The sequence below is a fragment of the Ascaphus truei genome, chromosome 2, assembly GCF_040206685.1.
Source record: "Ascaphus truei isolate aAscTru1 chromosome 2, aAscTru1.hap1, whole genome shotgun sequence".
NCBI lineage: Eukaryota > Metazoa > Chordata > Amphibia > Anura > Ascaphidae > Ascaphus > Ascaphus truei.
The window spans coordinates 198,516,676-198,529,379 of NC_134484.1; the positions used below are offsets into that span (position 1 = coordinate 198,516,676).

Genomic DNA, 12,704 nt, shown 5'->3' on the forward strand with positions numbered 1-12,704 from the left:
ATGTACTGTACTGTAGTGCCGACGAGTATTCTAAAACAAATCTGGGGCAATCACCAACAAGACCCAGGTACATGCTGGGTACTGTACATGCTACAACATTTCAGTGACATTTCTGCCGACAGACTAATGGCCCATCGGATGTCACTGAAATGTTGCAGCATGTACCCAGCATGTACCTGGATCTTGTTGGTGATTGCCCCAGATTTTCCAAGGCAAGTTTAAGGCAAGTTTTAGAATACTCATCGGCGCACCTATATTGTATGTATATATATTTTATTTACATATAGTGCCCACAATGTACTCACCACTTTAAAAAGTGACGATACAGTACAGGACATTATAATACGGTAAATGCAAACAAAATCAGACAATAGGAAAATAAATCATTGCCCAATAAAGCTTACAATCTAAGTGTTATGTTAGGAGACTTACGGAGACAGGAGGTGAGGGAATAAGTGCAGTGAATGACAGTACTTGGCCACCAGTGGGAGATTTCCCATTAGGCCCGAGCGGCAAAATATGGAGCTGTAGCAAAAATGTCCGCCCTATATACATTTTCCCTGCTCTCGGGCCTATCGGGCCTGATGGGAAGCCATTTACATATTCCCGGCGCTTCCATGCTATCTCCTTTCTGCCGTCCTCCTCCCTATTCGCAGCGTCAAATGATGCAACGGACGTCACCAACGTAGCATCCCACGGTGTCTTGTTGCTATGGCAACGTGATATCATGGCGTCAAATGATGTTGCGTCCCCATGGCAACGAGATGCAGTGGGATGTCACTTTGGTGATGTCCACGGGATCATTTGACGCTGCAAATCGTAAGGAGGGCGGCAGAAAGGAGGTGGCTGGCATATGTAAGTGCTTAGGGACGGCGGATTTCGAAATACGCCGCTGTTGGCCACAATGGTTGGTACTAGTGACTGTGGGTGTGGAACAGTAGCCATGAGTCTGTGATATTGAAATGCTTCATTTAGGAATCAGTTTTAAGGTTTGACTTAAAATTGGGGAGAAAAGGTGCTTGGCGTATACAGAGTGAGAACTCCACGGGTAAGGGGCAATGAGGGAAAAAGGTTTAAGGCGAGAGAGCAGTAGTGGGACAGGGAGGGAGTAGAGACCTTTATGTTTAGGGAGCAGGAGACAAGCAGGGGCAGGGCTGTCTTAACAGCATAATAGGCCCCCGGGCAAAGCAGTGCACTGGGCCCTGCCTACACAGCAATTGTTGTCCCCAGCCGTTAATTGCCTCCCGCGAATCTGTTACAATATTCTGCTTCCATAACATTGCAAGCAATAAAAACAGCAACATTTCTCTCGCAAATGCAGACATGCCAACTCTCCGCTACAAGTCGTACTTTTTCTCCTTCTACTGAGTTAGCGGGAGATTTGAATGTTGAGGCGGGTGATCGGAAAATTAATGTTAAATTCTGGTCTTTGCATAGATTAGCATGGGGCCCCTATGCCCGTGGGGCCCCCGGGCAACTGCCCAGTGTGCCCATGCGTTAAGACGGCACTGAGCAGGGGCATAACAAAAGATCAAAGCTGATATGTAGGAAGGCGTGGATGAGTAGACAGCCTTAAAAGGTAAGGAACAGAACTTTGCAGATGATTGAAAATGTGATGGGAAGCCAGGAGAGGCATTTATGGAGGAGATGAGCAAAGACTTTTAGACGAAAGTGAAATTATTCTAGCAGCAGAATTTTGGATAGATTGCGGAGAATGTTGTGAGGGACAGAGGCATGTTAGATATATTTTTAAGCCTTATACTGATTGGCTGGCAAAGCCAGCCAATCAGGTAATACGACATCTGGTTGGCCGAGAGACCAATCAGAAAAAGGAAAGGCTCAAACTAAAATAAACATAGGCCAGAAACTAGTTAGAAGTATGTGACAAAAATCTAGATGGGATTTACAGAGGAAAGGGCGGATCTTTGCAAAATTTGGGAGGAAAAAGAGGCAAATGTTAGCCATGCCGTGAATGTGAATGGAGAAGGAAAGGGTGGAGTCAAACGTCATTCCTAAGCAACATACTTTTGCGACATTATAGATGGTAGAACCGTTTACTGTGATGAAAAAGGGGTTATTAGACCAGATTTAGGGGAGAAATATGAGGAGCTCAGTTTGAAACATATTAAGTTTAAGGTGGCAGTGCACCATCAAAAAGGATATGGCCTGGAGGCTATCCGAGGTTTGGGATTGGATTGCAGGAGTGAGGGTAGGGGTAGATAGATATATCTGTGTATCACCTGCATAGAGATGCCTAACAGGTGCACAACCAGAAATTCATTTTGGGGATGCAAAGTTTGTGTTTTGTAAAAAAATTAATGTGCAGCATATCTGCTATATTAATGTATTCATTATTGCACACAAGAATAAACTACTATTTCAACTTACAAAACTAAGTCTGCAGCCCTGCGCTCTGCTTACCCTCCCCGCACCCCCCCCCCCTGATTCCCCCGGTTGCACCCTAAGCCCAAAAGAGTTGATGAGGTCACCAAGTGACAACTGTTAATATATAAAGAGAGAAAAGGAGAGGTCCCAGAACGGAGCCCTAAAGTGCACCAAACAGTCAGATAAACATGAGGAAAAAGACATGTTAGCAACAGAGACAGAGAATGTGTGATGGGAGAGGTATGATGAGAACCAGAATACCAACAGAGTTTGTAAAATAGAGATGTGATATCCGCTCTACCGCTTTAAATTTGGGGTGAATGTTGGGTAGGTGCACTAGGGGAAGGGGATATTAAAGCAGGGAAAGAGCCCTGGCCAAAGAGCTTCCCCACTGGTGGAGAGATAGGCAGGAAAGCACCTAATAGCGTGCACTCACTTACCCATTAGTATTTTAGGTGTTTCACATACTTTGGAGTCTATTGAAATTGAGCTAAGCAGCACACATGCATTCAGTAATGCAGAGTATACCTTGAACAGTGTAACTGTATGGATTATAAACAAAAAGACTCCTATTCATGGCTAGTAAATGTATTCAAGAATAATTAAATCCATTTTTAATTATATCTCAAATTAAAATAAATCGGGACACAAACAATCAATAACTCTTTACAGTGCAACATGTGAGTGTACACTCCTTTAGATACAAAGTCACTGGAGACTGGTATAAAACTTCTACAAAGTGTGACTGTAGTGTAAAGTAGCAGGGTGATACTGTATACAGCCTTGTAGCTGTATTTAAATTGTGATGACAGAAGGGTCAATGTGGTCTCCAGAATGCCACTGGGCTTCCCACCTGGCCCTGTAAATTGGTATTCAGTACTGTCAGCAAGGTAAGGGTAAAACTGGATGGCAGGGAAAACCTGTGTGCTGGTGGCTGGTTGGAATAAGTGTCTCTGGGGTGTGCGATGTATGGCTGGTACTGTCTATATCAAAGTAATATTTGCAGCAATGCGCTGTCCAAAATAGTTCACAACACTGGCGGTATGACCACTATGTGGGCTATCTATATGTAATGTGAAAAGTCCTGCAGGAGGAAGATAATGGAATAATACCTGCCAAACCGCGCAGTACCCAGAGAGGTCCACAGACTAACAGCGTAACCGTTACATCAATAAGGTCGAGCTGAGTATTTCTAGTCAGATGTCACAGAACAACCAATCTAATAAAATATATACTCTTGCCCTACATACATAATCCTACAATAAGAGGAGGGTAGAGGCAGGGTAGGGGTAGGATAGCAGTAACAGTATAGCTGCGCTTATAGTGCCGTCGACAGCGACGGCGACATAACGCTGCGGTTGCTGGAAAAATCAAATTCACTTAACTTTCAGCGATTGTGACCAAGCCGTCGCTCCGTCGCGTCGCTTCTACTATAAGCGCACGCGACGGTGGCAATACATTTGTTGTTGCCGCCACTATAAGCGCAGCCTGTGGCTGAGTTAGCCCTTCATTAGATCGCAACACTGAGTAGGGTTACAGTTTCTTACTATGAATGGCTGCAGTGTGAGACAAAGGTCTGCAGTGAGACCTCCGTTCAGCCATACAAGCGGTGTAGGCAGAGTGCACATTGCTGATGCGTGATGTCAGTGATGTCAACTTTGCCTGACGTATGTGTTTTTCTTTCTTAAAGGGTAAGTCCACTTTCATGGCTGCACAGCTGAAAGGAGGTCTCAGTGCAGACCTTTGTCTCCTGCTGAAGCCATTCATAGTAAGAATCTGTAAAGAGTGTGGCCACTTCGATAGGGGACTTTTTGTTTGTAATCCGTACAGTTACACAGTTCAAGGTATACTCTGCAAGATTGAACGCATGTGTGCTGCTCATCTTGATTTCAATAGACTCACAAGTATGTGAAACACCTAATATACTAATGGGTAACTGAGTGCATTCAATTAGGGCATTTCCTGCCTATCTATCCACCAGTGAAGAAATTATTTGGCCAGCGCTCTTTCGTTGCTTTAATACCAAGAGAGTTTAGAATACTATATGAAGGTGATGAGAGTGATCAACACTATCAAAAGCACCTTAGGGATCGAGTAGGATTAGTTGGGGAAAATGACCTTGGGAATTTGCTTCATGTAGATTATTGACTACTTTAGTAAGTACAGTCTCTGTTGAGTGATCTCTATGAAAGGCAGATTGTAAAGCATCAAGGAAGGTATAGGAATTAAGAAAGTTGGTCATATGCTTGAACAGGAGACGCTCTAGCAATTTGGAGGCAGAAGGCAAGAGGGATACATGGTGTTAGTTAGTAAACTTCCAACTCTGTAACAGGAGAAAAGGAGTTAAGAGTGGAAGAAGGAGGCTTAGGAAGAAGCAAATAGGAAGGGGAAGGGGCAGAATAAATCCCATTGTGGATAGTATCCACTTTGCCTTTAAAGTAGTTGGCAAAGGCTTGAGGCATAATGAAGGAAGGATGGGAAGAGGGAGAAGGACAGAGCAGTGAGTCAAAAGAGAAATGACAGTGTGGTTTGGATTTGTGAGTGTTGATGAGTGAGGAGAAGTAGTGTTTGTGATGGTAAGGGTAAATATGGCTGCTGTTAATAAAGGTTAAGTCTGCCATTACCCTTACCTGTCAGTAATACATTGGTATTGTATTATATGTTATGTATATGTGTATGTTTTGCTTGGTTCAAGCACCTCAGGAATCAGTGGTTAATATGTTTGCAGGAGAATTGTTGCAACCTGGTCTGTGACCTTTCAGTGTATCCTTGTTATGTTGCAAATGTTATGTTGCAGTTCTACTCACCAATCAGGACTTGGGCATGTAGGCAGCACCTGGCCCTGACTGTTGCATTATTATGTTTTAAGTGTATAAAAAGGTGGGAGGGAGACCCCTAGCAGACAGAGCCTGCAAAGAGTTACATAGGTGTTGCTGTGACAGGGAGAAACTGCAGTGTCCACTCCAGTGCTGGCCTCAGGCCTGAAAACCAGTCCTGTAGGCACTGGGTAGGAAGAGAGAACAGGGGAAATCTCTGCAAGTAGGGCCCTGTAACTGGGTATGCAGGGTATCCCCAGTTGGGTATGTGTGATGTTTGTGTGTTATGTATAGTTGTGGATATAATTTTCCAATAAATTACTTTTATAAACTCTTGTGTTCTGTCTGGCGATATTGATCCCTGGTATTAGTCCTGGTCTCCCGTGACAGTGTTGTTTGGCCTTCGTGAAATCAGAATTAAAACAGGAGGGAAGCACTTTAAAAGTGTAGAAAATCAGTATGAGTGTGAGATTTCATTCATAGGCGTTCAGAGGAGTGAGTTCAAGTGCAAAGTTTGTGAATTTAGCCAAGGCCGTTGGGTTAGAGGGACAGGCGGAGTAGAGAAGGGGAATATAGATTAAGAGAGGAGGAGAGGATAGAGTTTTAAGAATTGACAAGATTGACAGATTTGGAGGAAGGAGAGAGAGAAGAGAGGTTAGAGTTTAGAGAACACGTCAGAGCAGAGGTCAATGGAGCTAAGGTCTCAAGATTAGTGAATAGAACAGGTAGGATTGCAGTGAGGGGAATGAGTTGTGGTGAATGAGATGGTGAATGTGGTGGTCAGAGAGAGGAAGAGGGAAGATAGAGAAAACAAAAAGGGAACAGTGTTTTGTGACAATCCTTGTGTGTGCTGGAATTGGTCCATTGTATACCAAAGGAGTCATATACATATGTAGCAGTCTTTACCATTCCTTCTTTTGTGGTATGCCGGGCCCAGGGCTTATTGCAGTATTCTGCATCAACATTACCATAGAATCCTATGGAAACTCTGTGATTTTCTGAGACATGCCTGGGTATGTTGAGTTTTCTTTGGGCACATTTAGAACTGTTACATCTGTACCGCAGTCTGCCAGCCAAAGTGTATCAAAACGGATGCAAACCAAGATGGAAGGCATTGATACTTAAGCTCATACTTGTGCTTGCACTAGTGCCATTACCATTGCAAGTACCATTGCAATGCCCAGAGTGTTCAATATATGTCGAAAGAATATATGCATATTCATATTGGCTGCCATGTTTTGGCAACATTTGAAAGTAGCAAAGAAAGAAAGATGGAATAATTTGAGAGTGGAAAGCACACAGCCAAACAAGAGGTAGATGAAGGAATGAGAACTACAGCAACACAGAGTAAATACTGTACACTACAATGCCAAAAGAAGAGAATGTCATTCTAGTTATGGTACAGATATGGTACTTTCTACTCTGTAGCAACCATGCATAGTATGTTAAATGAAGCTAAGATATTAACTATTTAGATGTGTGTCTCGTTGAATTGTTGAAAGCATTGAGATGCAACAGAAAAACAACAAAAACCCTGTGGCAAAAGTATTCATTTGCCCAAAAACTCTGAGCAAATGTTCTGATCTGCATCAGTTTTCACATATGTCATATATATGACGCTTGTTAGTCTCTTACATTTGGCACAGATTTCTTTTGAGCAGAAATGAACACCTGGTGCACTTTATTGGTGCGAAGAGAAAGGAAAACGGCACCAGTTAGACGTGCAGATTTTGATCAATTCCATTATAATATTCTGATGACTTTACACCGCGTTAAAATGATGTGACATGCACCTGCTTTATGAGCACTTTTTCCAGAAGGCAACACCCCTATATCAAAGAAACAGCAACAATTACCTTAACTGAACAGGTATTAAAACATCCAAACTACTCCTTTAAATATTCAATACACCCTCATTATTTGATACTTTTCTGTTTTGCAGTCGAAATGTCTTGACATCATCAGTAGCAGTGAATATAACAATCTCCACTTACTGGTTCTCTTACTTTCACATTTCTGTTCATTAGGAATTACTGCTGCGACACATTTTATTCGAGCAAATACCCAGTATGTACCTGGCAGATACCTGGAATGCGCCGCTCCTCATCTCTGACAAGCCCCGTTGCATTTGCCTTCCCACCCTGGGTTCATGCCTGGCTGATGGGCGGCTGATCTGTTAAATGATAATGATTAGGATTTAATAGGCTGCAATGCTTCGCGTGTCTACCAGATGGCATAAATTCATGAATTGTAATGCAGTATATATATATATACTGTGCAGTATTGAAGCCAGCGGGAATAAAATGCTTCAATCCCTGCCTGGAAAATAACTCAATGCACTCGGGCAGAAAACAGTCACAAACCTCAACACACCCGGGTATACCCGAATTCGTGGGACTAGCCGAGCTCGAATAAAGTGTGTCGCCAGTGTACATAACAACTTTATTAATAAAAACAATTGACAGAAAGTATACAGTATAGTGCACGCCTCATTTCTATAAAACAATTGTTATAGCACTGTTGTAAAAGATATGCAGCATTATGAAAACATTAATAAGTAATACAAAAAAAGACATTCCCTTTTTCTCACTGGTTCACAAAGCCTCATCCAATCTTCAAAACATCATACAGTATTTAAACCGTCGCTATCAAGACTGTGGTTTGTACATGCAAATGAGCACACCCAGTAAGACACATCTTTATTCTCTAAATGTATGCAAGCCGACTGATTTCCTATTCTGCACTGCACTCTTTTTAATGATTTGTTTACAGAGCAAGAGGCATCATCATCTGAGAACCAAAGTGTAGAAATATTAAAAAAGCAAACGTACAGTAGGTAAACACTTTGGCAAGCTGAAGTCCAGAGAATCATCTCATCTATTATTAACAGTAATGCAAAGCTCCACAGACTGATAAAACCAGTGAAGTATTTTAGAATCCTATTAAATGGTGTTAATTTCATAGAAAAAACAAATTAGGGAAATTTACATACTTATTGAATTGTACTTATTTGCTGCTGGAGGGCCTGGTAATGTTTTGCCTGGAAATGCTGGGCGTCAAATAGCAGCAAAGGGGTTAACATGTACAGTTCTAAAGTAGCACTGAGGGTATTTGTCTGCTCTACCTATGGATATTCCATTTGCTATACAGTGCATTTTCTTTAGCCAAAGGCATCACATTACAGGGAAGTACTGTACTTTTTTCAGACAGCAGAAATAAACACATGGGGAATCTTCCCATTTATAAAAGCCCATTGTATCTATGACCAAGTACCAATGAGTAAGTGGTCTGTAATGATTTTTCAGGGCTAAGCTAATACATTTTTTTTTATAAACCTATTGCGGTGTGTTCTACTGTCCTTTGGATTTATGCAGATACAGTAGAGAAGTATATATCATTAACGTGAGATTACCGCAGAAGAGCATCAGCAGCTTTATTATTTATGGACATTTATAGGATCCTGCCACTAGAACAGAGATAGATGGCTACATTACCAGACCTAATGACACCGTTTCCTTATCATCACCATTAGAACTACCATATCCAATGCTGATATTATTGCTAATCTTTAGCACTGTAGAAGTAAGTTGTTTGGCAGCATTAGTCACTTAAATAACTTAATTTAATACATTTCATTTTCCTGTTTGATACTGTAATAGGGACTTATCACTGTTTGAAAGAAACTGCCTCTAAATCCGGCAGTGTGCTGGTTAATTGCACACAGGCAATCAACCAGACTCCACCTGGCTGATTTGGACTCTTAGAAAAAAGCCTGATGTGAGAAACAGGAGGGAGATTCCTTAACTCACATTTGGCTGACATAAGGTGACAGAGGACTGCAGAGATTTCCTTAGCCCACAACTGGGCTGACCTAAGAAAAAGAGGATGTCTTGATGCACACAAAAGGACTGTATGCTGACAGCAAGACAAGGGGACAAGACCTCTATACCTGGACACAAAGAGTGCCATAGCACACAAGGCTGCTGACCCAGGAGAACATATAGGCCTTCCCCTACAGCTACAACAACAGAAACAGATAAGAGACTTTCTTGTTGGACTGGTGTGTGTAAATATATGTAGCACACTTTCCCCCACCCCCTTGGCGGATATATGGCTTCGGTGTGTGTGGTGCAATACCTGTGGCTCACAGGAGGTCTGAACCTCCGCTGCAGGGAGCCTGGGGTGTATACTAGTACGGTGTTCTTCAGCGCCTCCACCTGTAACGGATTCTACTGTGTGGAATTACCCGTCACAGGACATCCTGTTTCAATCCTCTGTAGTAAAAATAAATATTATACTCTGTCTGATGCAAATCGCTAATCCTATTTTGCCACCATTCAGGTAGCGCAAAAACAAAACAAAAAAAGGAATTTTCAAGTTGCGATTTGCTTAGGAGCTACTTAAATAGCCATTATTGGCACAAAAATGTTTCAACATTTTTTGACCTACAGTAGGTTTGTCTTTGCAAGAGTGATAATGCTTGTGTAGCCTAGTGCCCCTGGCTATGTGTTTCCCAGGCCTGGCATGTAAGGCCTGGTAAGTGCAGGCAGTGTCAGGATCCCTACACATGGCCATGATGTGAGTCCATTGGCACACTAGCAATATTGTTGCCTTAGCCAGGTGCAGGTTGGATGGCAGTTGGGAGCATCATGCCAGGGGGGGGGTGTTAAGGAGTCACACGTGGTATGGTGTGACACCGGGACATCCTCTAACACCTACCCAGTTTGGTGCAGGGTCACTAACCCCTCCCCAGGTATATTAGAGGCTACTAACCCAAATTTAAAAGGAGAACGATTTCAGGATGTAGCCTGTTCCCCAGTGAGTGAGGCGGAATCTGCCTTACCCCATCAGGGGGTTGTGACAAGCCTCAAGGGACTCAAGGCCTTGGGTGAGGGTCTCGTCAGGGAATGGCGGTAATGCCATTACGGTAACTATTCCCTCTGCAATTCCTTCTCTACTGTTATCTGCCTTAGATTGTAATCCTGTTATTTTTACATCTGTGTTAAACTCCTGGAATCTTTGTAAATCAGTATTGCTGACCCGAGGAAGAGAGGGGAACTCTCGAAAGCTTGTCCTATAATATCTATTGTTAGTCCGCATAAAAAGGTGCCCCCTAATAATGAAGTACACATTTACTTTGTTAAAAAGAAAAATAAACTATATCTCACTTGCATTTTTTCTATTTATTTATAGTTGACAGTAAGGGTGGGCACTTTAACTGGTATTTTGATTTTAATTCTAAAAAAAAAATTGTGCTTTTCTTTTACCAAAACTTTGTTTCAGTTTTGGATTTTTATAAAATGTAAAAAAAAGATCTTATATGGTCATCAATTATTACTCTGTTGAATTTTTTCAAACTTCAATTTTTGCAGAAATTCGAAAGGCTTTTCAAAGATCTAGATTCATTTAAAAAAAAAAACATACATACAGAATAAAAGCAATAAATCAAAAAATAAAGCAACCAAAACTAAAAGTTTGAATCGAATTTCGAATCTGCAAAGTTTGGATTTTGAACCACGTATGTACCCCTCCTTAGTTGAAAGATATATACATTTTACTTGGAGACAAAGAACAAAGGAGTTCAGAAAGCTTTTTTTCACTTACCTACAACATATTCCACCCAAAATTGGTCTTTTTCTGGATTGTACGGGCGGTTAAATTCAAGCTGGATATTGAAAGTCTGTCCACGTCGTATGATCAGTCTGTTGTTGAAGTATCTATCAGTGTGATGCTCTTTCTTATTATTTTCATTTGGCAGCTTGAACATATGAACGTTCTGAACTTCCAGGTAATCTGTAACATTCACATAAACAAGATGTCGCTTAACTGCAGAAAACAAACTGTTTAACTGAAGTTTAAAATGACATGTTTAAACTCAATGTACTGCCTTCATTCAATGACCTGACAGTTATCATATATATATATATATATATATATATATATATATATATATATATATATATATAAAACAAAAAACAAATATAGTAGCGCTAAACTAAAGGAACATGTCACATAAACCAAATATTAAACAACAACCGAATAATGTTAGATAAGCAGCGCACAAGGGGTTAATAATAGCCGCACGAACAATATTAAATTCTAGAGCAGGACATACAAGACACAAACAGATAACATAAATGACCAATCCCAAATGTTCCTTCCAAGGTAGAGAAATCAGAGACCAATTGTTGCAATGTGGATAGACTGCAGTTCTCAAAAGGATTAACCCAATCCTAAAAAGTACCTAAAACGAAAAAAGAAGAGAGCGCAACCCCATAGCGCAATATGAAATTTATTGGGAAAGGAAAATGAGAACAAGGGGATCAAGCGCACTTACAGAATATAAGTTAAAAACAAGCAATAGTGAATCACATCACCGCCAACGATGCAGGGAGATTAACCCTGAGCTGTGTCAAAGCTGCTTCCACTCCAGACCATCCGTCTTAGAATAAGGCCGCGTCCATGTTCCGCTCGGCACTGAAACCCTACAGCCGCAATGAGAGCAGCTTTACTAGGGGCGCTTGCGGAAGCGTAGGTCTTAGGAAAATTTAAAATTTTCCCGCTTGCCGGAGCGCAGGGCCGATCACGTGAGCAGTTCGCCCAGTGAGGGCAAACCAGCTCCCTGACGTCACTGGCACGCCCCCGACACGCCCACGGACGGCGCGCTGTCTAAGGCCAGGGAAAGCACCCGCACGCCAGCAAGAACCATGGACGAAGCCTAAGAGATGTCCCGATGTAGATGAGGCACTCACTGATAACAGCACACAAAATAACATGCGGTGCGACCTGGCCACGATCACATCGCGGAGTAGTGACTAAAGGTCTGGTACCACGTGTTTCCAGCTTCCTAACGCGTTTCGTCACTGACAGCGACTTCTTCAGAGGATTCTGGGTAGCATCATAGCACAGCGCCTTAACAGTTCCTCTGTTGTCAAGCTAAACATAATTCAGCCAATCAGGCTGCTTGGCAACCCTGCACCAATGATCCTTCTAAATCTAAAGGGACAATCAGGGAACTTCACTGGCTTATGACGCTGACCCAGTAAAAAACAAAAAAAAAACAATATACAAACAATATGCAGACAAATACCACTAATATACATATATGAATAATGTAAATAATAATAAATAATTCAACAAAAGAAAAGAAAAAGGAGGGGAAGGGGTGTGGGGAATGGAATGAATAACTGGGGGAAGGAGGAGGATATAGGGAACAAGGAAGGAGGGGAGGGGAAGAGTCAATGCTAGAGGAGGGGGAAAAAAAAGGAAGGAACAGCAATCACATGACAAATGATAATAAGCAGCATCTAGATAAATAAAATACTAACTGCAACTAAGTACACAACTTAATAGATTAAGAGAAATATATATAAAAAAAAACAATCAACAATAATCAAAGGAATATTTACATAAAAATATAAAGATAATAACAATATATATTTTTAAATATTTAAAATCCATAAAATATTATATGTGTGTAGCCCTGTGTGGTTTGGGCTATAG

General features: G+C 41.5%; 1 protein-coding gene across 1 annotated transcript in view; it reads right to left on the reverse strand.

Moving 5' to 3' along the window:
* F13A1 (coagulation factor XIII A chain) overlaps positions 1 to 12,704 on the reverse strand; it is a 171,951-nt gene that overhangs the window by 142,786 nt on the left and 16,461 nt on the right. The window contains exon 3 of the mRNA XM_075585799.1: positions 10,806 to 10,994. Coding sequence (XP_075441914.1) covers positions 10,806 to 10,994 — 189 coding nt within the window. The remainder of the gene's footprint in view (positions 1 to 10,805; positions 10,995 to 12,704) is intronic.